General features: G+C 40.6%; 1 protein-coding gene across 3 annotated transcripts in view; it reads left to right on the top strand.

Moving 5' to 3' along the window:
• SPARCL1 (SPARC like 1) overlaps positions 1-26292 on the top strand; it is a 53612-nt gene that overhangs the window by 14668 nt on the left and 12652 nt on the right. Inside the window, exons 2-5 of one of the 3 annotated variants that reach the window (XM_033105645.1) lie at positions 10449-10502; positions 19483-19547; positions 23584-23766; positions 24144-25055. In XM_033105645.1, the coding sequence (XP_032961536.1) occupies positions 19494-19547; positions 23584-23766; positions 24144-25055 (1149 nt within the window). In that variant the 5' untranslated portion in view covers positions 10449-10502; positions 19483-19493. The remainder of the gene's footprint in view (positions 1-10448; positions 10503-19482; positions 19548-23583; positions 23767-24143; positions 25056-26292) is intronic. The other 2 variants (XM_033105644.1, XM_033105646.1) reach the window with 2 other exon arrangements.

Genomic DNA, 26292 nt, shown 5'->3' with positions numbered 1-26292 from the left:
GGCTATTGGTGTACAGCCCAAAACAGACACCATTTGGTTTGATACTAGGACGGGCCAGAGTAGCCAGTGGGCTGAGCTACGGGCTGTGTGGATGATAATCAGCCACGAGCCTGGGCCCCTAGTACTGATAGCTGGGCGGTGTTCCGGGGCATAAAGTTGTGGCCCACTATGTGGAAACACCAAAACTGGTTGGTAGGACACCGTCCACAGTGGGGTCAAGCCATATGGCAGGACCTCTGGGACCTAGGGCAGAGAAAGGAGGCATATCACAGGCCACTCCCCCTTGTATCCCCAGGTAATGATGAAGCAGATGCCTTAGCATGGGTCCAATGGTTAGAACGGGCCCCGGGCACTGATGTGACCCATTGGCTGCATAGGAAATTGCAGCACGCTGGAAGCTGAACCATGTGGCAGGTGAGCAGACGCTGGGGTCTGCCTTTGAAATAGCAGGAGATAACAGATGCCTGCTATGACTGTGCCGTCTGTGCCCAGGACAGCCCCCAAAGGCGGAGGCTCCCCTGGGAGACACAGCAGATTACGCAAGGGAGGGTACCCCTCAGTCACTGGCACGTGGATTACATTGGATCCCTACCTAAAGCATGCAATACAATATATGCGTTCACAGCAGGGGACACTGCTACGGGGTTGATGTTTGCTTGGCCGTGTCTGGCTGCGGATCAGCGGCATAGAGGGTCACTCTTACATGGCTGTGCGCCCTCTATGGGCGCCCCCAAGTCATTGAAAGTGACAGGGGTACCCATTTTACAGGTCAAGAAGTGCAGCGCTGGGCTGCCAGGATGGACGTGCAATGGTTGTTTCATGCTCCGTATAACCCACAAGCAGCTGGCATGATTCAATGCTACAACGGCCTTTTGAAGCAAGGCCTCCGGGTGTCAAAACACTCTCCCATGATGCACTAGTGGGACTTGCATCTATGGGACATCTTGAGAATCCTGAATGAGAGACCACGGAAGGGATGGCCCGCACCAGTAGAATCTTTGCTACATCTAACGGCCGCTCCCATTCAGTTACAGGTTGCCACAAGTGAGACTCTTTTAAAGCCAGGCTATGGCAGAAATGGAAACATTTTGCTGCCAGCACCCACATGCTTGAAAGCAGGGGAACAACAGCAGCAATGGACTTGGCCCTGGTAGGTCAAAAGCCCCCACTGTCAGTGGTTGGGCCTAATAGCCCCATGAGGGGCTGGTTTGACCTATGATTTTTAAGTGACACCAGGGGTGGTGGCCGAGTGGCCACTGCAAGTGACTGTAGTATATGGAGGTCCCGATGCCAGGACGATTTTGCAGGGAACATATGTGCTCTTGCTATGGCCAATTATGGGGTCCCCTGTTCTGTTGCATGTTGAAACTACATTGGGGACCCCAAGCACTGCCATAAAGTTCTGGTACCACAAACCTGGAAAGGTGCCAGTGACAGCGACCCTCCTTTCCCAGGACTAAAAGCTAGCATGTATCCTCCCAGATGGAAGGGATTTGCCATTGTTGGTTCCTATGACTACTATTTCTTTCCACCCGTAGGTGCCTATAGGCTAATACAGCACAAGCACCCTCACAGAAGACGCTTGTCATGTAGATTGTGAGGCGAGACCCTGTAGAGGTGGATTGTGGGGACAGAGCCAGGACCTCGGTTTCCAGGCTCTCGGCCTCACGTGGAAAGGTGCTGGCTCAGCTAGTAGATGGCCATCAGCTGTGACTAGTTGGCCATCAGCTGTTACTTGTTAGCCATTAGCCACTGATTTAACTGCCATGGCTGCTTTGGGGGATTGGTTGGTTGGCAGACAAGCAGACGGCGGATTGCACATCGTGTGGATCCTGCTTCCTGTGTCTCCAACCTAGCCGCCAGGGAGAATATAGTGGTATGAATCCCCTATCTATGGCTCCGTGGGTGTTCCCTTTTGGCCTCACCATGTCCTGCGTTCTTGTGCGGGGAGCAGGCACTGAGACCCTGCATGACAAGTAGGTTGAAATTTACCCTAGGTTTAATAAAAGTGCTATACCCATAGAGTTAATAAAAGTAAATAAAATAAACAAGGATAAAAATGCACCATTCTGCATGACCCTGAAATAGCTCTGAATGCAATACGTTTTTACTATACTTGATGCTTGAGTTCCATATAATGGATAATATCCATATAACATGATAGGGACTCAGTGGGAAGGTGGCCTGAGATCTATGAAAGTCAGAATTTGGGTAGTAGAAATAATCTTGACTCATAATCAAGATTATGAGTCAATGAAAACATGTGACTTGTTTTAAGACACTGTGTTACTCTTCATGCTGTCTTAGCACATTGGAATCATTTTTAACTCTCAAACCAATAGTTCAGCGGTTTCCCAAATTTTTGTTGGGATCAAACAACTTTGAGCTAACTCTAAAGCAACACAGCATTCTGCTGGAATTCAGAGGAATCAAAACACAAATGCTGAACCCCAGATGTCTTCTTTCTCTTTTGTTCTTCCCTGATCTAGCACATAGCAGTAGGCTTTGAGGACCTCATAGAGAAGTACAGGTTAAGCTCATTCTAGGAAAACTTTCAGTAACTTCCTAAAGTGTAAGTGAGAGGAAGATACTAGAAGCTTTGATTTTAATCTGGGAAACCTTTGGTTTAAACCTTGGTATTCCCAGGGATCTTGCATTTAGTAGCTTCTTAGATAGGCATTGGGTATGGGGGCCGAGTACCAGCGTCAGCTCACTGTTAAAAACAACTAACTGATTCTCTCCTTTTAATCTGAAAATAATTTGAAGTGACTGATTTCAAAAGCAAATGTTTTCTAATAATTTGAAAAATATTCCAGGTAGGAATGTAGGAGATTACTATAGCTTGAGACCTGGATATGATTAACTGCTTTTCTTTCCCAAAAAGTGACACAAAAAAATCCAGCCCATGCTTACTCTACATTTGGTTCTTTGTTGTTTTATTTTTCTCAACTCTTATGTGTTTGGATGGTGGCCACAGTAAGGCGTGGGGTTGTGGTCATGGCTGGAGTTGTCTGACTCACCTCCTGCTTACTGCCATGTTGATAACAGGGCTGATATCTCCTGAATTCCATAGCTAGTTATTAAATGTGTGTACATTTTAGTACCGTGAAAACAAAAATAGTCATTGTCCAAAAAAATTAACAACAGATTTCCTTGTGCAGTATTATTTACACCCAAAATACAACTTTGTTTCAATTTGGCTAATTAGACTACTTTTGATTAGGCAAATTTCTACATGTTCTGGGACTGACAACCCCAAAACAGTGTTTTTAGAACAATTTTTAAAATGAGTCAGACTGAGTTAATGAATTAGGTTTCCTTTGGAGTGGGAAAGGACTCTAACAGAAGGGAAAAGAACAGAGAGACTAATTTATTTCCCACGGTTCCAGATTAATCCTGGTGCCATAATATTCTAGAGATTGCATGAAAAAAAGAAATGGGAGAGTACTATAAAGTGAAACGTGCCATGTTCCAACACAAAATGCTCCCAGAGCTAGTTGCCTATATTTTCTTCTAAAACTCTTCAATTCCATAGCACCTTCAAATCTTGTGATTTTATTAGTGAAATCATCTTTATTGAGTGCTAATCACATTTTGATACTTTGTACCTTTTTATTCTTTCCAAAAAAGAGGACTGCTATGTCCCATTTATAAAGAAAAATGTGCACCCACTAAGGCCATGTAGGGGAGGAAAAACTTTCTCCTCTACCCTCTTATGTTCAGTAATTGAGGCCTGCAAATTAACTTGATAAAAGACAGGTGAACAGAAGAAAATGGTTTATTCGTACACACATTGGAGCACTTAATTAAGCTGTTGAAGTTAAAGGCTTATATACCTAATTTACTAGGGAAAAGGGAGGGGGTAGAAACAGCTTCTGGGGGAAGAAAGAAAAAGTTTCTTTAGGAAAGACAAATGGGTTTTTAGAACAAACCAGAGATAAAGAGCCTTTGTGCCAATTATCTATACAGGTATAAGTGGTCTTTCTGTTTTGTTCAGGGTCAGAAAGCTCCCCTGGAGAGGGATTATGGTAGGTTCTTTTGTGGTCTCTCACCTGGGAGTAGAAGCCACACCAAAGAGGGAATTTACAGCAGTTCTCATTTCTCAGAAGTTTCCGCTTTTAGTCATTGAAGGGAAGCACTGAGAAGGCTTCCTTCTGCATCTGTTGAATCTCAAATATCTCCATCTTAAAATAATCTTGACACTAACTCTAAGGTTCCCCATAGCAACTATAGAGACACTTGAAATAGGGCAGCACTGTGGAGCAGGAGCCAGTTTTGTTGGCAGGGGATCTGAAAACTATTCAAACCCATGAATCCTAACCTTTGAATCAAGGGTTGTATTGGTCCAACCCCAGCAAGGAAATGATAGATCCACGCAGGAAAATTGAATTTGGGGAATTAAGGGAGCATTTTAACAACGTGTAGGCAGTGTATGGAGAAGCCACAAGGGGTTAGAAGAACAGGCTAATAAGAGCTAAGCTTGTATGAACCAGGAAAGGGAGCATTTTCTAAACCCAGACAGAAAATGCTGTGTGGAGGTCACTGAGAGGGGCTGTGACCTTCAGGAGAGGAACCTAATCACAGAAAGGGAGCTGAGAAAATATATATCCAAATTTTACCCTATTCCTTCGGTCAAATCTCTCCTGCCAGTGCTCCCCATTGGCTAACCCCAACAGAAACCATCAAGCAAGAGAACTTATGATGCAATTCACACAGGCCCCCCAGGGGCAGCTCAGCGTGGAGAAGGCTGGTGAGTGGATGTGGAGTGGATCTGAGGGAGCAAATGGAAACTATCTAGCTATTCAGAGAAAAAAACAACCAAACAAACAAAAAACTCTCTTCCCCATACGAGGCAGAATTCACAGCTGCAGACCAGCTGTGTCCTATCCTTGCTTGAATGAGTCTTCTAGTGCTTCTTCCTCTGTGAAGGCATAAATAAGCTTAGGTTTTTCACCTGTTTTCAAAGAACTCTTCAACACCCAGTTACAAAATCCATTAGGGTTTATTGTATCTGCTTCTTTTGGTGAAAGCAGGTAATGAATAACACTGTACCACTGGGGCAAGCAGTTGTTTCCCCTCTTCAGTGAGTTGGCCCTCACCAAGATCCACGAGAAGTGTCACCATGCGCTAAATCCTGGAGGAACTTCTGCTGGGAGCAAGTGCTTTCATGCAAGAAATACTCATCAAATCCCACCATCGTTCCCCAACAGGTCCCAACACCAAGAGAATGAGGCCACTTGAAACTGTTCCAAGTTAGGTATGATTTGCTGTTTTACTTAATCCTGGAAAAGAACTACCCCCAGTGAATTATTCTCAATATAGTCGCAGAGCTGAAAACACTTGAAATTCCTCTCCCAACAAGCGGAACTTAACAACCGACGTGTTCTGTTAACAAGAGAGGAGAGATAATTTCCATTGAATCCAAAGAAGTTTTATATTATGCTGGCAGAGTTTAATAAATAAGGGAAATTCAAATAAGAGTAGTCAGAGGAGAAAGCTAAGAACTTCGCATTCAGGGGAAAGAAATTCTAGGGAGGTAGAGAATAAAAGAAATTAGGGAATAGAGAGGAGAGCTAAAAGCAGAAAAAGGACAGGATTAGTGTATCTGATCATTTCAGTGGTGACGTAGGCTTTAAAGGTGTCAAAAAAAAAACAGCATTGTCATGCTGTTGACACTGTAGGGACAGAGTCCCAGAGAACAGTTTCCAGGCTCTCGGCCTCAGGTGTAAAGGTGCTGGCTCGGGTAGTAGATGGTCATCAGCTGTGACTAGTTGGCCGTCAGCTGTAACCATTGAGCCGTTGGCCACTAGTATAACTGTCGCAGCTGCGCTGGGGAGTCGAGCAGAGGACAGTCAAGTGGGTCAGTTGGCAGAAAAGCGGACAGCAGGTCACACGTGTGAATCCAGCCTCCAGTGAGACTATAGTGGTGTGACTCCCCTACCTATGGCTCCGTGGATGTTCCTTTTTGGCCTCACCATATCCTGTGTTCTGTTCTTGAGTGGGGAGTGGGACCAGAGGCCCCGCAAGCCACCCCGCGTCACAAATGGCGCAGCGAGCAGGGTACGGTGTCGGCCAAAGCTCTCCGAAGGGCAGTGAAGCCGTTTGTGCCTATGAACACTCAGTCTCAGGAAGACCAGGAGGAGCAGCTGCCGGAGAGCTGGACCCCCGTGGAGGGGTGGGAAGACGTGGACGGTTCCCCAGCCAGAATAGGCCGGAGAAAGCGAAGGTCGTTGCAGCCCTGTGGGCTGGGAAGTGTTTACTGAGGCCCTCACCCCCAGACTGGGGAGGACTTGGAGCCCTCGCCCTGCGGAGGGGCACAGATTGTGAGGCTCACAGCCCTGGCCAATGACTGGACTATGGGGAATGGCCTTCTATCCCTAATTTAATGGAACGCTTGACTGTTTGCTTGGGAACATACCACCATGTAGTGGAACTGGTGGATGTTTGCTTTTGTGTCTCAACCAGCTGCCGTGGAGAATATGTGAGAAAGACTGGCTGTGCCCAGAAAGACTGGTGGTACCCTGAGAGGCCCTGGCTGTGCCCAGGAAGTCGGGCTGTGCCCAGAGAGAGTGGCGGTGCCCTGAGTGGCCCTGACTGAGCCCAGGAAGTCTGGCTGTGCCCAGAGAGAGTGGCAGTGCCCTGAGAGCCCTGGCTGAGTCCAGGGAGACTGGTGGTACCCTAAGAAGCCCAGGAAGTCTGGCTGTGCCCTGAAGGACTAGTGGTGCCCTGAGAAACCCTGGCTGTGCCCAGAGAGCCAGGATATTGCATTCACCTCCAGACTCCCCTTGCGGAAGACGCTTGTCACGTAGATTGTGAGGCGAGACCCTGTAGGGGTGGAGTGTGAGGACAGAGCCCCAGAGAGCAGTTTCCAGGCTCTCGGCCTCACGTGGAAACGTGCTGGCTTGGGTAGTAGATGGCCGTTGGCTGTGGCTAGTTGGCCGTCAGCTGTAACCATTGAGCCGTTGGCCACTAGTATAACTGTCGCAGCTGTGCTGGGGAGTCGAGAGGAGGAGAATCGAGTCGGTCGGTTGGCAGAAAAGCGGACAGCAGGTCACACGTGTGAATCCAGCCTCCAGTGAGACTATAGTGGTGTGACTCCCCTACCTATGGCTCCGGGGGTGTTCCTTTTTGGCCTCACTATATCCTGTGTCCTTGTGTGGGGAATGGGAGCAGAGACCCCGCCTGACACCCTGCATCACAAACACTATGAAGCAAATCATTCAGACATTATTAAGCCCTGCAACATGACAAATGCCACAAGCCTTCCGGCGAGCCTTACTCAGGAGTGGACCCAGAATTTGTGACACAATGTGTGGGGCCCTCTTTTTTAAAATTAGGAAAATCAAAATCAGGTACAGAGCTATGTAAGAGTCCTGTACAAGTGAGGAGACCCGAAATGTAAGCTTTTTACCTTTACACCTCTGGCCATACTCAACTATCTGTACTCCAAAGAATATGAAAGGTAGGGGAAAATAAATGTAAATATGAAAAAACCCCACATTCACAGAGAGAGAGGAAATGAGAATACAGATATCATAACACGATTTGAGCAAAGAAAAATAAATATGGCCAAACTAATTTCTTTCACTACACCCCAGGGCAGGGAGTGGTAGAGACTTTCTGAAGAGCTGGCAAATGTTTGAAGGGAAAAAAACAGAGTGTTGCCTTCACAGGCCCAGCCCATAAAGAATTGTGAAATGACACCCAGTAGGATTAGTGAGTGGTGAGTGGTACAATAAGATGAGGAACTCTGAAAGGAATGATAAGAGGTGTGGAAACATGGCTATAGCACAAGCTTGCCTAAGATAAGCCAGTGGGGATCCTCTAAATATAATTAAAGTAATCTTTCAATTACTCATTAGAGAAGAGGGAGTGTGGGGACAGAGCCCCAAAAAGCAGTTTCCAGGCTCTCGGCCTCACATAGAAAGGTGCTGGCTCAGGTAGTAAATGGCCGTCGACTGTGATCAAATGGCCAGCAGCTGTGGCTAGCTGGCCGTCAGCTGTAACCAGTGAGCCATTGGCCATGAATATAACTGCTGTGGTTACGCTAGCAAAAAAAGGGGGAGCTAGCAAGAAGATGGTGGTTGAGCCTGCAAGCGGCACAGTGAGGGTTGAGAATTGTGTTGCTCCTGGTTCCTGTGTCTCCAACCCAGCTGCCAGTGAGAGTATAGTGGTGTGACTCCCCTACCTATGGCTCCGTGGGTGTTCCTTTTTGGCTTCACCATGTCCTGCGTTCTTATGTGGGGAGTGTGACCAGAGACCCCGCCTGGCGCCCCGCACGACACTTGGCGTAGTCCGCAGGATCCCCTGCACTACAGGGAGTATTACTTTCTCTCGAGCTAGAAAGAGAGAGAGATCTTTGAGAATGTCCCTGAAAAGCTACCCCTTTTGAAATCATCACATCCTTTGTCTTCCATGCTCCTCCGTCATGCCTGGACACAGTGGTACAAAGGGATGTTCAGGAAGTTCTCACTGGATAACTGTGCTGTGGGTGTGAGGTGACAGACAGGAATACACGGGTGCTGCATAGATGAATTGCTTAGCATGGTACTTGGCATATAGTAAAATCTCAAAAAGATGTAAGACATTACATTAGCTATTGTATTAAACAGTCAATGATAAAACCTACTGCTTTAATAAAATAAGGTTTTGATGAACACAAGTGATTCTACTACTAGTGAATATACTTGAGTGCTATTTCACTTAAGATATTTAATGTTGGATGGTCGGATGGCTCAATTGGCTAGAGCACAAGCTCTGAACAATGGGGTTGCCAGTTAGATTCCCACATTGGCCAGTGAGCTGCGCCCTCCACAACTAGATTGAAGACAGGAGCTGCTGCTGAGCTTCTGGAGGGGCGGCCAGATGACTCAGCTGATTAGAGCACGAGCTCTGAACAACAAGGTTGCCAGTTCAATTCCCTCATGGGATGATGGGCTGTGCCCCCTGCAACTAAAGGTTGAAAACAGCAACTGGACTTGGAGCTGAGCTGCACCCTCCACAACTAGATTGGAGACAACAAGCTGCCACTGAGCTTCCAGCGGGGCACCGGATGGCTCAGCTGGTTAGAGCGTGAGCTCTCAACAAGGCTGCCAGTTCAATGGGATGGTGGGCTGAGGTCCCTGCAAGTAAAGGTTGAAAACAGCAACTGGACTTGGAGCTGAGCTGTGCCCTCCACAACTAAATTTAAGGACAATGACTTGGAGCTGATGAGCCCTGAAGAAACACACTGTCCCCCAATATTCTCCAATAAAACTTTTTAAAAAAAAGATATTTAATGTTTATCCCAATTCATTATTACTGCTTATAAACTTGGTGGCTTAAGCAACAATTGTTTTATTAGGTTAGTGCAAAAGTAATTGTAGTTTAAAAGGTTAAAAATAATTGCAAAAACCGCAATTACTTTTACACCAAGCTGATGTCTCAAGATTTTGTGGGTCAGGAGTTTAGGTTGGTCACTCGGAGGTATGGAGCTGGCAGATGAGCTGCTCTGGAAGGTCCAAGGTGGTTCCTTTGTGAGGATAGATGGAAAACTGGGATCAGCAGGGACCATTGAACAATGGTCTTCTGTGGAATGACAGTTTCTTACAAAGTGGGTCAGAGCTCCCAAAACAAGTATTCCGAGAGATTCAGGTCAAAACTCCAAAGCTTTTTTATGAGCTAATTTTCAAAGTCCCAGACCATCACTTCTACCTCAATCATTTGGACAGGTAAGTCGATCCAGAGGAGCAACTTTAAGCAGAGGAGAATTAGACTCTACCTCTTAGTGGGAGAAGGAGCGAAGAATTTACAGCCATCTTTACGATACCATAGTGCTTATAAATATTAAATGAAAAATGTTAGAAATTGTCTCAAGACAGCTACCCCCATGAGTTAGAATAGAGTTCACACCCATGGGTGTTTGGTTCTTCATGGGAGACCTGTTTCTGCCACACCAAATGTTTCTTCTGGACATTTGTTTCGATGGTCCATGGTTCCGGCCAGTACAAGAACTCTAGACATCTGAAATTCCAAATCCTGGTTTTCCCATACAGGCCATATCTTTAAAAAGCAGTCTAGCTGTCATCTTTCAAAATTCCAGATAAGGTTCTCCTGAAAGATTGGTAAGGAGGCACTCTGTTCCTAACAGAAGGAAAAGGCTCTCCTTGAAGTGCCCACCATTTCTCATCTTTAACCTCTCCAGACCCATGAAAAGAAACAGAGGTATAGAGAAAAGAAAGAAATAACTGAAAAACTCTAGGTAAAAGGATGAATTAAAGTCTCTGTAAAATATTAATTTGGGGGTTATTAAGCTATTTTTTGCCTTATGAGTGTCTCAAAGAAATGATAGCTCTCGTTTCATTTTTACAGTTGGTGAAATTACCAGATGACTATATGATCACATTTGGGTCTCAAAACAACCCTAGAAGCTAAATAGGAAGCATACTATTATTTTTCCTTTTTTGTAGATGAAGAAACCAGTGACTTAACCGAAGTCTCTTGGCTGGCAAAAGGCAGCTCAGGTCTGGAACGTAGATCTCCCAATTCTATACCAAATGTTCTTTCAGCTATGCTGCTGCCTTTGAATGAACTCATGCAATTCGAACAAAATAATATTTATCTAATTTCACATCCACTGCATATTTAAGTCTTTTAGATAATAATTCTATTCAAAAATGTCTCATTTTTGCATTTTTCACCTAGAGATTTATTTGCTCTTTCTGCAAAGATAACAATCTGTATTTTTGTAGAGAGTGCACACCAAATTTAAATATCTCAAAATATAGGATTTTTTTCCTTATCCAAGAATAAATGGTATTCATCATACTTAGCAAGAACATCATGGGTTTCATTTTCAAAGTACTTTGTAAGCATCAGCTAATTAAGCATTCCTGCAGTCTTCAGCATGACAGTTGTTTTCAAAATATCTCTCATTTCCCAGGAAAGTTCTCCACTCAGTCTTATTTATACAAATGAGCACATTTGTTCAGGTCTTAAAATAAGAAGTGAAAGGCCATGAAATTATTTCAATCAGCATGTAGCAAATACAATTAGCTCAGCGAGACAAAAATGCCCAGTGGCTGGTCTGAAGGACAATGTGAAACACAGTAGAATAACTCACGACCTTCTACATTACAGGTACTAGATTTTTCCACAAGAACACAACACAGGCACCTGCTTTAGAATTAAAAACTCGAGGTGATTTCCCACTTGGATCATTGTAAATGACATAGCCATAGTCTATCGTTAAGTTTTGTTTTCCATTTCTGGATGGAAATATAACAAAACATGAGACCCCTAAAAAATAATTCCAACCTGGGACATAATACACAATCAGGGACCATGCAGCAAATGTTGGGGTTGACCCTCAACTGGCCACCAAAGGTCATATGACAAACCCTACACTTATTTTACTTGCACGTCTTAATATGTCTCCCCCACAGCTATGCCAAGATTCTCAGCATTCTAGTAGCTCCTTTGGGGTAAGGCCAATGTGAAAATACCTCGTACTGAGACTAGAAAGACATTAAGTCAGGCACATTATCTTCTAAGTGTGGATTTAGATGCATATAGAAAACTAGACTTTAAATACATGAAATATCAGACAAGTGAGCTTGTTTTTGAATGAACTAAATGTAAAGATATTCTGAAACTAGAACTCTTGGGCAGCTTGAAATCACAGAGTGGAGGAAGACTTGGAAGAAGAGAGAAAAAAAGTAAGGGAACGCTAAAGTTTCATTTCCTATATAGCACTTCCTGCAAGACATAAATGACTATAGTGATAATATTTCCAGGCAGAGCAATGGAACTAATAATCACTGACATGTGTATGTTATTAGGTTGGTGCAAAAGTCATGGCGGTTTAAAAGGTTAAAAATAATTGCAAAAAACTGCCATGACTTTTGCACCAACCTAACACTTCAGAGTTTGCAAAAAGCCTCCCCACCTCAATGGTTCCCTTTGATACTGGAAGGAATTGTTATTCCCACTCTATAGATGCAGTTTGGAAAGATTAAGTCATTTGCTCAAAGTACATTTAGTACTTGGCAGAGCTAAGGCCCAAAGCAAAAACCTCTGATTTCTGGTGTGCAGCCTGTTCTGCTGGACCACGTGAAACCTCTGGATTCTGAGTCCAAAGTGTGGTGTTCCATTCTTTGCTCACCTCTTGCCTTTGCACACTGAGCCAAATAATTTAGATTCTCCATACCAAACCAAATAATTTAGATTCTTTGGTTTCTTATAGTTAAATATTATCTACTCTCCTTATTGAATCAAATGAGAAAGTACAAAAGAAAATATTTTATAAACTGTGAAATGCTATTAAATGTAAGGAAGGTGTAACTACATCTAACTTACTGAATTGATATTACTGGGCCTTGTCTAAACACATCCTTACAGTTAAGCTTTCCTCCCTTTTTGCTGAAGAAATAAATAATCCCTCCTTCTGTTCAGAGTTAAACCTTCCACCTACACATTGATATTAAATCAGCAAATATTTATCAAGGGCTTACTGAGATTCTATCATCTCACTTAATCTTCATCATCATTTTACGGATAAAGAAGTGAGGCTCAAAAAAACTAAATAATTTACCCAGGATGATGCAAATTAAGTATTAGAGCCAATGTAGTCCTGTTTCAGAGCCTATGTCTTTAACTGCTGTGCAAAATTAGCTTCCCAATGGCTCGGGCAACTTCTCTGTTTTCCCCCATTTCAGTTATCTGTGATTGCAGAACAATCCACCCCCAAATTAAATGGCTTAAAACCAGTTCCCTCATTTGCACATGATTCTCTAATCTGTACTGCGCTCAACAGGATGGTTCTTCTGTTGATTTTGTCTGGAGTCACTTGTGTGACTCCAGCAAACTGGGAGCTCAGCTGAAGCTGAACCATCTCAGATGGTCTCTCATCCTCCAGAGTTCTCTCCATGTGGCCGCTTATCATTCAGCGGTACAAATTAGTCTCTAGTCCAAGCTTTTTTTAAAGCATGGGGGATGGCTTCCACGGGATAACAAATCCCAATGTGCAAGTCCTTGCCAAGCCTCTGCTAAAGTCATGCTGTCTAATGTCTCATTGGCCAAAACAAGTCACAAGGCAAAGGTCAAAGACACAGGGCATGGAGCCCAGGAGTTGTCGGCTTCATGGAGCCATCATTAAATACTACATTTCCTCTCTGTCACTCTATCTTCTTATATGTTTTACTTATGCTTTCTCCTAAGCATAAAAAATATTGGATGACCACATTTTAATACAAATAAAAATTTTCTGCGATCATACTTTCTGCTTTGGCTACCATTTAAGTCTCCTTCCTTTCACAGCCCAAACATCTTAAAAGAGTGGTCTACATTCACTGTCCTCACTTCATCACTGTCTATCGACTGTGTTTTCCAGTCACTACAGACTGGCCTCCACCAACACTGTGGCACCAAAACTAATCTCTCTCAACTCTCCAATTACCTCTGTATTTCCAGAGGCAATGGATAATTCCCTGACCTTGTTTACTTTGACTTCTCTGTGACATTTAACACTTTCTTTTTCTTATGTGACTCTCCTTTCTCTCATCATTTATGGCTTTAGCTCTTTTCATGCTCTAAAGGCACCTAACTGTCTTCACTCACCAGGTTTCTGCTCCTGCCCTCTGCTCTACTCATTATACAGCTTCTCATGCTAATAGCACCTAAACTATGTATTTAACCCCCAAATTCTATGCTTTCCTACAGACCCACTTATTGAAACATATCTCTGCTGAAATTCAACAAGTCCAAAACTAATTCATCATCTTTCTTCTAAAACCAGACCCTCCTCTTATAATTCCTTATTTGGTGATTAATACCATCATCTACCCATTTGCCCAAAGTAGAAATGTGATAACCTAAGACTCTTCCTTCTCTTCTTCCCACAATACCCAATTGGTCATTACATTTTATCTGCTCTGCCTTTAAATATTTCTCAAAGCTATCCAGTGGTATGCTGGTAAATGTTCAACAACCAGCTTTGGGAAAGTGTGGGGAGAGATTGGGTGGCATTTTATGATTTCCATGGTATAATCCTCCCACCATGGCTGATTGCAAGCTAGTAACATGACATCACCAAACATAGTTGGGAAGAAATGTGCAGTAGCACACATTCTATGGTATTTCCACTTGTAGATACAGCAGGCGTAAATGACCTCAAAAGAGTAAGTAACAGTATGAGTATGAAGTGCTGAGTTTTGAGTAGTTATTTCCTTTGTTTTTGATATATTTAATTTAATTGTAAGCATATATAATTCAATTTTTGAAGCCAGCTCATCAAATTCCTGGAAATTTAACAGTTGGCTCTCATGAGCCAATACAAGCTAGATCGAATCCTCTCCTCTCCATTTCTAAGACCACAGCCAAAATTTAAGGGCCTGACCACCTCTCATCTTAATATTGCAATTTCCTCCTAATAAGTCTTTCTGTTCTTCTATCCTCCTCATAGCTGTCCCAAAGACCCTTTCTAACATACTATATGTTTTTATTTAAACATGTTCTTCAGTCAAGAGAAATTTAATTTCTACGCTTTTGCCTTGTTGAGACTATAAGAAGTATCATGGAAAGGGACTTTTGATAACAAATAACCCAACCAATCTCCTATGATAAGCCTTTGTTTCTCCCAACACAGAAAAATATATTTGCCACATATGCAAAACCTTAGAATATTTGGAATTCTTTATTTAAACATTCAAAGTGAATTCTGAATTTTTTCTAATACTGGTTTTGGGTTATTTGTTTGTTTGTTTTTCCTCTTTCCCAACATCTTTGTGTAAGAACTAAATGGAGATTTTTATTTGCAAGAGAGCTGAGAAATCATCTGAACAGAAGCTAGGAAAGCTGGGTTCCAGCCCAGTTCCCTTCTTAAAAGCTCTGTGACCTTAAGTATGTCCTGTCACAGCCTTTCTAGTCCTGTTCATCTGCCACATCATGGGGTTGTTGCAAAGATTAAATAAGGTAATATCCTATTTGTAAATCTGTTTGGTAAACCTGAGGCACTTTGATAATATAAACTCCCAGGGTCTGTTATACACCATTACTGTTTCTAACTAATGTTCATCCAAAGGTATAAATGATATAATACACATTTCACTGTTAGTACTCTGAATTTCTACCTAAGTTATGTATAGTAATTTTCAGAGGGGTCTCTTAGAGGAATTTAAGTCTCCAAGGTGAGTACATTGTTTTCATTAAAACTGGAATAGATTGGGGTAGCCGGATGGCTCAGTTGATTAGAAAGCAGCTCTGAACAACAGGGTTGCCGGTTCAATTCCAAAATGGGCCAGTGAGCTGCGCCCTTCACAACTAGATTGAAGGACAATGACTTACAGCTGATAAGCCCTGGAGAAACATACTGTTCCCCAATATTCCCCAATAAAATTAAAAAAAAAAATTGGGTGGTACTTAAAACAACTATTTAAAAAAAACTGGAATAGATTAGTAATTTTAGATTACATAAAGTTATGAATGATTTCAGTTTTTCCCATACATTCTATCACGAATCACCTATGTGCAGCTTTACTCTCCGTATTTCCAAAGCACTGTTCCCTAGTCCAGGTGGCCCACCTTGTGGGGTACACATAGTAAGACAGGTGAAAACAAGTTCTTATTTGTTTCTCACATGATAAGAAAGTCTGTGCTAGCACCTATAGATTCCTTTTCTTCAATAAAAACTTTATTTGCTAATGAAGTTAGAACCAAATACCCATACTAATTCCTATGTGTCCTAAAAAAATAAAATAAAATATTAATAGTAAAGGAAAATATAAATCAGATGAAGAAATGGAAATCACCTCTTGATTAAATGAGGTAGATTAAATATATGCATATATCGCCACTCCCTGTTAAAATTCCAGTATAATGATAGAAAAAGAAAAATTATAAACTCACAATGACAAAGTGAAAAAGAGGAGAAGACAAAGAAGATAAAAGATATCAGCAAATTTTTAGGACATATAAAGCAGTTGGAAGAGCAAGAAAAGCTTAAACCTAAGGGTTTTCAGAGAAGGGTGCACAGACAAAGAAGGCAATTCACACTGAGAACCCAGAAAAATTTCAAGAATTGGAGGGACCAAGTAATTTGGGAGATGTGGTGAGGGTAGAGCTTGAAATCAGGAGGATTTGTTGAAAATGTATCAGATAAACAGATATGAGATCCTTCCTTATGCCTGCACAGACAGGGGGCTTCCCATTTCACCCTAAACAGGAAAAAGGTCATTCTTCTCTGGCCCTGGACTTGAGATTGACACAGTGGAGAGTGGGATATGGTGCCATGCAGAAACCTGGGGGACTAAGTGAGAGTCAGTGTATGTAATGAGAGAACTCCAGTCTTTTCACTCATTCATCTCACAGAATGCTAGCAACCAGGCTTATACCCACGTCCCCAAAGTAGGAGATATGAAGATCTTCTCTAGAAAAAAATATCTCTCCAAGAGAAAAGATCTGACAGTGACATTTAGGGTGCCCCATTAAACTATTAAGTTCCTGCTTCAGCTCCTCCGTGAAAGCTCTGCAGGATGACAAGTCCTGCCCATGAAACTTCTAATATGCTTTTTGGTGACTCACTACTAAATATTACTGGACAACCAAAGACATTAGACACTTGAGAAAAGCTTTCAACAAGAAAAACAAAGACCAAAATGAACAAACCAAAATCAGAAGGATAATATGAAACAGAAAAACGTAGTGTGCAGATGAAATTTTCAAAATGTTTGGTTAATGTCCTCAAAAGGACAAAAGTATATATTACACACACTAATGAAAAAAGAAGACAATAATATTTTAAAAGGGGGACCATAAAGAAATAAGAAGTTACAGTCATATGAGCAAAATGTTTAAAAAATCAATAGAAGAAATGAAAGATAAAGTTGAAGAAGTTTCCCAGAATAATATTAAAAAGATGGAAAAGAGGAGCAAAAATAGTAAGTAAATTAGAGCATCAACCCAAGAATTCTGACATTTAACTAACATGATGTGGGGGTAGAGTCCCAGAGAGCAGTTTCCAGGATCTCAGCCTCACATGGAAAGGTGGTGGTTCAGGTAGTAGACGGCCATCAGCTGTTACCGGTTAGCCATTAGCCACTGTTATAACTGCCATGGCTAGGCTATCAAGCACAAATTGCAGTTAGTATGGCAGATTGCTGTTAGCAAGGGGGTTGGTTGGTTGGTTGGCAGAGAAGCAGATGGTGGATTGTGGATCGTGAGGCTCCTGCTTCCTGTGTCTCCAACCTAGCCTCCAGCGACGATATAGTGCTATGACTCCCCTATCTATGGCTCCGTTGTTGTTCCTTTTTGGCCTCACCATAGCCTGTGTTCTTGTGCGCGGAGCAGGAGCTGAGACCCCACATGAATATCAGAAACAAAAGACAAATTAAAAAATAGAGGGGCAAAAATTATCAAAGAACTTAACAGGTAAAAAGTCTCCCAGAACTGAAATATATAAATGTCCGAATTCAAAGAATTAGTACCTAAAATAAATTTAAAAGGACCCAAACTAAGGCAGAAATTGTAATATTTTGGAACACTGGGGATAAATATTAAAACTTAAAAGCCTTCGACAGGAAGAATAAAACAATCTCATTATAAATAAGTGAGGGAAACTGACATTGGAGTTCTTACTAGCAACACTGGAAACTAGAAGAAAATGAAACATGCTTTAAAACTCTGAGACTAAAAAGTTCCCAAGCTAAAATTCTATATCCAGCTAAACTATGTATCAAGTGAAGAAAAAAATACAGATGTTTTTCTGATATGCAGTCTCAAAAATGTTGTCTCCTATATGACTGTTTCTCAGAAAGCTTCTGGAGAATGTGCTCCATGAAAATGAGAACACCAAAAAAAGAAACACATATGGGACACAGGAAGCAAGAACTCAAACACAAGAAAAGAGCAAAGGGGATTCCCAGGGTGGTGGTGACTAGAGATCCCAATAGAAAAGAAGTCAAATGGAGCATGAGAACTGACACTCTGGGAGGGACCTCTCAAAGGGGGAAAATGAGACTGGAGGATTTCTTTGTGGGTTCACTGTGGTGGTTTTATTGTTATTGTTGTTGTTATCATGTTAAAAGGAATTTTTTGATTTTGTTCAAAAATTTAGAAGGTTAAATAATGGGTACATGGAAAAGTACATTTAAAAAACGAGGCTGTTTCTAGGTCCAGACAAAATCAAAATATTGTTCAAGAAAAGAAATTTGAGTATAATTCAAAACAGGAAATTACTACTTGGCTGAGGTGTGAAGAATATTTATATTGTCATAAATGTTAAAAAATGGTTTAAATAAGGATTGTGATACAATTATTTTAGGTAGAGAGGCGAGGGGAAGAAGGATGAGAAGAGAATGGTATGCGTGTGTGTGCCTGCGTAAGTCGCATGTCTGTGTGAAGTGATAGCTGTTACGGTATTAAATCAGTATAACAGCTTAACGTAATATATTTTAAAATATCCATTTAAGCATGTTATTTAGAAATATTGAGCAGAAGAAATTACTCACTTTATTTATAAACCTCAAGTATTATTTAAATCTCTTTGGATGCATTTGTGTATAAAACTATGATTAAAAAAATATTTCAAAAGGGTTACCGACTATTTCTGGGAAATCCAGAGATAGAAAAAAAATCTCTATTAAAATCCAAAACCTGTATCCTTAATCCCAGAGTTCAGACTATGAGACTTATGGATACACTGAAAGAAAATGTAGACAGCTCACTCCTTTTAAGAGAGTTCATGAGGAGGCCGATTTACTTAGCCTCTTAGGCTCACTTGTCTCATCTCTAAACTGAAGAAGCTAGTTTGGAAATAACGAAACTCAAATGCAAGGCAAATAACAAAAGTGAAACAGACCAGGTACAAATGCCAGCATCCCTTATACAGCATAGTATCTACTCAGATGGAGCCAACTGTCGTCATGAAGCCCTGCTGTTGCTAATAGTTCAAGAGAAATTGCAAATCTGGATTTTTATGTGAAACCTCTGGATTTTTAAATGCTAATTTAAAACACACAGTGCCTACCAAACCAAACCCATCTGCAGGACACTGCTAACTCACAGATTGCCAGTGTGAGACCTCTAAATTAGGTGAACATTGGTGGTACCTTTAGGGCATTGCAATGTCTCATTCCTAAACATCTTCACTGAATGCATGGGTTTCCCCACTACCAAAGAGTCAATTTGTTTATATACCACATTACTTCACTTGATGACTTTTATCTTCACTGTGAACACTCTCAAATGTTACGAAGTTTTCATTCAAGGAAGAACAATCATAAATAGAGTTTCCACTGAACACAGCTGAGCCAAAAAATCAAGGAATCATTCTCACAACTGAGTAAAAACTGCCATTAATCTGTCTTTTCAGACATGTTAGCCCACGAAGATAATTACCTTTAAATACAAAGGACAATATCAAGCTCAATATTTGCTAAGAAGATTATTAGATACTCTTTCATAAGGAAACTTATACCCACCACTGCTAATTGTCTGCTTGGTTCACAGGTCTAGGAAACATGAAGACTGTGCTTTTTTTCCTGAACATTTTGGGAACTGCAGCCGCAATCCCGGTAAATATTCTTTCTTCTGTTATTACATCTCTCCCTCCTGACATCTAGCTTAGAAATCCTCCATTTAAAAGAAAATGTTCCTATACAGTGGTTTGAAACTCTCTTTTTATCTTAATCATATTATTATTGTTGTTGTTGTTGTTGTTGTTGTTGTTGTTATTTTATCCCAGCAAGGAATAGATGACTAGAAAAATTGAGATAAGTTACTTTTTTAAAAACATATTTCTTTTAAAAACTATCAGGTTCTACAAGATGTAATAAATATGCAGCTGGAAGTGTTAGTTATCAGTTCATTAGCCAGGGAATATGCCCAAATACCAAAGAGAACAGGAAGAAATAAAGTCTATGGAAGCTCATCACATTAATAATATGAGAAATCTTGGAGTGCACGCCCATACTCTCCAGCAGCATTTTCTTTAAGATCATATACAAACTGAATGAGAAATTCTGAGTCTGGAATAAGGGGTTAGGGACAGGAAATGGTATGGTAACCTCAAATCAGTTCCTAACTCATTCTTGGGGGGGTTGTCCAAGCAAACGTGCTGAAAGCAGACAGGACTAGAACATTCTTTTCTTCACGGTCAGATATACTGGCCCTACCATTCACACAGTAATAAATAAGCCGGATACAAATTGGATTATTTGAGACCATGTCAGCAGCCTCAAAATAAACTGAAAGTTACATATATGGAACCATGGCTGGATGATCGTATCATCCTTAATCACACTAAAGGATTTGTGTATTTTTTTTCTATTTCACCAAATGGAGGAAACAGGCTCCTTTAAATGGACAAAGCAATTTATCTTTTGTCCCTTCTCTCCCTCCCTCTCCACATCTAAGATTCTATCCTTGCTTTTTGGATAGATGGTGGCTAGCTTCTGGTTGATAGATGTGTCAGCAGAGACAAACACCGTGCCACCCAGACCAGGCAGTTCTTAGGAAACAGAATGGATGACCAATGCTAAGAATCATGCTTCAGGAATAGAAAGCTACTCCAGCATTATACATTGTCCTCAGAAATTACAAACGTGGGGAAGTATTTAAGATCTTACTCCCCAGCATATGTCATCAGTTTGGCTTAAATAAACTCTTATTTTAAAAAAGGAAATTACAAAAGTGGGATAAATTATGTTCAGCACAAAAAGGAGTTCCCTCTGAACCACTGTTTTTTCCTGTACTTTTTTTCTTCCCTGGCAGCTGTTGCTGCTATGTAAACAGGCATCAAAAGTGTCTTTCAACCGAATGTTTGAATGACACGCCTGCATATAGACACATTCCAGAGGTTTCCTTTTCAGGACAATTTTCTAAAATATATATATTTTTTATTTTTCAACTACATTTGACATACAATATTATATTAGTTGCAGGTGTACAAGCTAGTGATTAGACATTTCTATAACTTACAAAGTGATCACCCCAATAAATCTAGTACCCTTCTGACACCATACATATTTACAATATTATGGACTATGCTTCTTATACTATACTTTACATCCCCATGACTATTTTGTAACTACCAATTTATATTTCTTAATCCTTTCATCTTTTTCACCCACTCCCCAACTGCCTCCCATCTATCACTCCAATAGACCTAGTACCCATCTGACACCATACATAGTTATTACAATATTATTGACTATATTACTTATGCTATACCTTACATCCCTATGACTTCTGTGTAACAACTAATTTGTACTTCTTAATCCTTTCCCCTTTGTCACCCACCTCCAGTACCCCTCCCTTCTGGCAACCATCAAATTGTTCTCTGTATCTATGAGTTTGTTTCAGTTTGGTTTGTTCATTTAGATTCCACATGTAAGTGAAATTATATGGCATTTGTCTTTCCCTGTCTGACATAGTCCACTCAGCACAATACGCCCTAGGTCCATCCATGTTGTCGCAGATGGCAAGATTTCATTCTTTTTTATGGCTGAGTAATATTCCATTACATATATGTACCAACTGTTCTTTATCTATTCATTCATTGATGGACACCCAGGCTACCTCCACATCTTGGCCATTGTAAACAATGCTGCAATGAACATGTGGATGCACACGTCCCTTTAAAGCAGTGTTTTGGGTTTCTTTGGATAAACACCCAGAAGTGGGATTACTGGGTCCTTTTTTGTCTCTTGTTATAGCTTTTGTTTAAAATGTTTTGTCTGGTATAAGTATTGTTACCCCAGCTTTTTTATTTCATTTCCATTTTCATGAAATATCTTTTTCCATCTCTTTACTTTCAGTCTGTGTGTGTCTTCCGATCTAAAGTGAGTCTCTTGTAGTCAGCATATGTAAGGGTTTTGTTTTCTAATCCATTAAGCCATCCTCCTTTTTAGGACAATTTGTTATCATGTAGACCCAGTCAAATGCTCAAAATAGATTTACCGATTAGAAATCTTGTATCATTTTCCGTTGTGCCTGAGGAAAATCAATCTGAAAGTGGTTGGTTGATTGATCTGTGTGGACCGATTCGGTGGTTCAATTCTGAGCCACAGGATTGATTGATTCTGTGGGTTGATTCTGTGTGGTTAGAAGACTCCATGTAGATTTGCAGAGGGTATATTGTTATAAATATAGATGTGAGCATAATGATAAAACAATTTTATTTCAGAAAATTTCTGAAAGAAGATAAACTGCCATTATTTTTTTGTGCATTTCTTCGATGGGGGAAGGCGAGTGAAGGAGAAAGGGAACAGAAAGAGAGAGCAGCTCTCCACTAAGAAGCCTAAAATCTCCTCTAGCTATTGGCTTCCATGGTGCCCCTGCCAGCAACTTGCCAACCTGGTCACCATTCTTTCTCCTTTTGCTTCTTAATAATAGCTTCTTTGGCAATATTTTCAAATATAGTACTCCTAACTTAGCTGGAAAGGTTATAAGAAGAAAGAGAGCAAACTAAATCTAAAATAAATCCTGTACTTCATGGCTTTCTTTATATTGCAAAATCAGCACTACAGAACCTGCTGATGGAGTAAACACGAGCCAATCCAAATAGAATCTGAGTTTTATTCTTACACCTGGATCTAACATCTGAATGTCCACAGCATCTCTCTAATAAAGACCCATGGTGACTACTTACCTAAGATATGAAACAGTTCATATTATTACCACTGAGTGACACTACAAGCAGTGGTAAGTTTTCACTTGGGTAACTCCCTAAAAGTTACAAAATATTTTAACGTACATAACCTTATCTTCATATTTCTGCTCACTTCTCCTTGAGAGATGTCAGGGTAGAGATTAACAAAAACACAAGTAGATAGTAAATAGCAGAGTCAAAACTTGAAGGGAGGTGTCCTATCTCTAAGTCCAGTTGTTCAACTATTCATCGTGTGCCCAACTCTTCGTCTATGCCCCCAATCTTGCTAAAAATAGATAGAGCCATCCCTAGTGGAAATAGCAGCTGCTCTTCCTTACTAGATTTGGTGCTCTGTTTCACAGTTTTTTAATTAGTGAAGATTACATTGTTTTTATTAAAAGATTTCTTGATGGATATAAAGCTGATAGTGTTAACAAAGTAAACAAATATCAAATAAAATGTGTATAACCTTTCTGTTAATTATCAGTGAGTACTTAAAAGTTAACTTTAAAAAATGTACATTATATCCTATGATTGAGTTAATTTGACTTCTACTTTCTGCTAAAAAACACTTATCAAAATCATAAAGTATGAATGCTTGTAAAAGTTTGAAAAACACAAAAAAATAATTCCAAACTCAAAGGTCACTATTATTAAAATCATTTTTGTTTTATTTTAATCCAGTCTCTTAGAGATATGTGTGTGTTTGTGTGTGTGTGTGTGTGTTTGTGTGTGTGTGTGTGTGTGTGTGTATTTTTTTTTTCTTAAACATGATTGGGATTCTGTTTTCACTTAAGATTACATTCTGGATATTTGCTTTATCCTTAAAAATTCTAGAAAATATCATTTAATTGATGATAGAAACGAAATATTGCTATTAATGATGATAATAAAAACTGAAAAGTTTGAACATTAATGTCTAGACATGAATAACACAAACCAGTTTTTAATTTTTTCAGACAAATGCAAGGTTCTTATCTGATCATCCCCAGCCAACTGCTGATTCCTTGAGTTCCGTCGAACAGGCTGAAACGTTGGTAACACCTGATGACACTACTGTGCCCATTTTAAGGGTTGACGATGCAGAAAATGACACAGAAACGGCAGTATACGTAGAAGACCATCCCCACCACGAGGTAAAGGTAACATGGTTGAGCTAATGTAATTTTTAAAGTCTCCAAAAGTTTCCATTTCCAAGCATGGTCAAAGAGATTATTTCATCCTCATCTCAGTTTAATATTTTTAAAGATGATCACGTCAACCACTTCCAATCACTTGAAGAATTGTGAGATTTAATCAGTTTTACTGCTTGGGCTGACATGCTATATAATTGTTTCATTTCACAAAATTCAAATTCAGATACAACTTCTAGCTATAGAATGTGAAGAACATCATAAATAAATTTACATGATACATGAAGAAAAAGAATACTAAACATTGTTAGCTTATAAATTATAAATGTGATGTATATATTAAATTATCTTTTCAAAATAATTTCAAAATAAACTTTTTTTTTAAGGCTGAAAACTCTTCAATAATAAAGTCAAAGGAGGAAAACCAATCAGCAGATCAGAACCAGAGTTACAGCCCAGAGCTTGGATTACAGGATGAAGAGGAAAGCAAAAGTGACTTAAGTGAGAATTTGGAGTATATACCAACTGAAGGTACATTAGACCTAAAAGAAGATACGAGTGAGCCTCAAGAGAAAACACTCCCCGAGAACATTGATTTACTTGCTCATGATGTTAGTTCCATTGTAGATTCTAACCAACAAGAAAACATCACAGAGGAAAACCAAGGACAGCCCATAAATGATTCACAATCTCAGTTGAACAGGAGCAGCATATATGGCCATGACCTAAGTGATCAAGGAAACCAAGAGCAGGATCCAAACAGTCCCAATGGAGAAGCGGAAGAGGAAGAAGAGCAAGGTGAAGTTGGTACCCACAATGATAACCAAGAAAGGGAAAGAGAATTTTCGGAGGAGCATCCTAGCAGGAAGCAGGAAGAAGCCAATACGCAATCTGATGATATTTTGGAAGAGTCCAATCAACCAACTCAAGTAAGCAAGATGCAGAAAGATGAATTTGAGCAGGGTCACCAAGAACAAGAAGATGGTAACTCTCATGAAGAGATGGAAGAGGAAACTTCATCAAAACTCGAAAAGCACAATCAAGATACTGAACAGCAGAGCCAAGAGGGAAAACCTGGCCTTGAAGTTATCAACAACCCTGAGGAGACAGATAAAAAGACTGTTTCTGAGGCTTTGCTCACAGATCCTACTGATAATGGTGATGATGGCCCCAGACATGGTGCAAGTGACAGCTACTTCATCCCAAGTGAGGCCTTCCATGAGGATGAAAAAGCTACTTCCAATTACCATCACATCAAATATGAGGAGCAAAGAGAAAGAACACATGAAAATGTGAATGTAGGTACCCATGAACCAAGGGGTGGGATTAAGTACAATGATGCTTGTCTGATAAAGCAGTTAGCTTTATCAAGAAACAGCCATGACCTTTCTCCGCGCTCTCCCAGTCTCCTGTGCTTATCTCTAGCAGTACATCTCCAAATATATTACAGTTATTTGCTTTCCTCTGCATCTCCATCATGAGGCTGAAAATGCCTGTTTTAGTTGGGTTCCCCTAGGAGCAGACCCTGGACTTTAGCACTTTTTTTTTTTTTTTTTTGGCAAGTTCAGGGAACAAAGAGGAGTGAAGAAGTGACACAGGGAAGGAAAGGAAGCGAATCAAAAGAAATTGTCAGTTACACATTCATTTGGGTCCAGTAGCTTTAAATAAATCAATTGCCTAGAGATAAAATTCTTGGCAGTAAGACAGATATTTCTTATAGAAATCTTCACAAAAAAAGATACTTTTTCACATAATAAACAGTGTTCTTAACAGCAAAAAAAAAAAAAAAAAAGTACCTGGAGAAAGCCATGTAAAGCTCATTCCTCTGAATTTCCCCATGTAGAGAGAGAGAGCTGGGGTATTTATACAGGCTGAGGAGAGCCTGGAGGGGTGTTAATTCCCCAGAACTTTCAGTCTGTTCTTTGAGCAAGCCAAGTAGAATTCCATGGTTTTGAAACCACAGATAGATACTGGCCATTGAAAGTCCCTGGAGCTAACTAGAATTCTAAATTCTGACAGGTATGAGGGACGGGACATTCTGACAATTGCTACTCTAATGCCTTGAGAGCAGGTAGTTGCCATGTCATATCAAGTTGAATCACCAATGTCTGGCCAAATGCCTTTACAATGATAAGAGACCCGGCAACATTTGTTAATTTAGCTATAAAGACTAAGAACAAAGAGAGACTTCCGCTACAACTGTATTAAGCAAAGACACACTAGAAGTGATAATCATAAACTGCAGTAGGGTGGGTGGGTATGGGGGAGAAGCATATTCTTATTTGGTTGTTTAAGCATTTGGAAATTTCATGCAAAACCCTGGCAGCCGCCTACCAGGACCTGACACAGCTTTTGGTGGGCAAGGTCAATAGTAAACTTGATTACTGAGAACTCTGCTGCTGTTCTAAAATAGGAGTTTTCTTACACTTTAGAAACCTGGTAAGAAACTTTTACTAACAGCTTCATAGAGATTACTGACATAACCATGTCTTAACCACAGAATCACATCATAATACTACATTTCTACTGTTTCCC

This window comes from Rhinolophus ferrumequinum, chromosome 5, assembly GCF_004115265.2.
Source record: "Rhinolophus ferrumequinum isolate MPI-CBG mRhiFer1 chromosome 5, mRhiFer1_v1.p, whole genome shotgun sequence".
Taxonomy (NCBI): domain Eukaryota; kingdom Metazoa; phylum Chordata; class Mammalia; order Chiroptera; family Rhinolophidae; genus Rhinolophus; species Rhinolophus ferrumequinum.
Note: the sequence above shows the minus strand (reverse complement) of the source record. Positions and strands in the feature narration are given on the sequence as shown.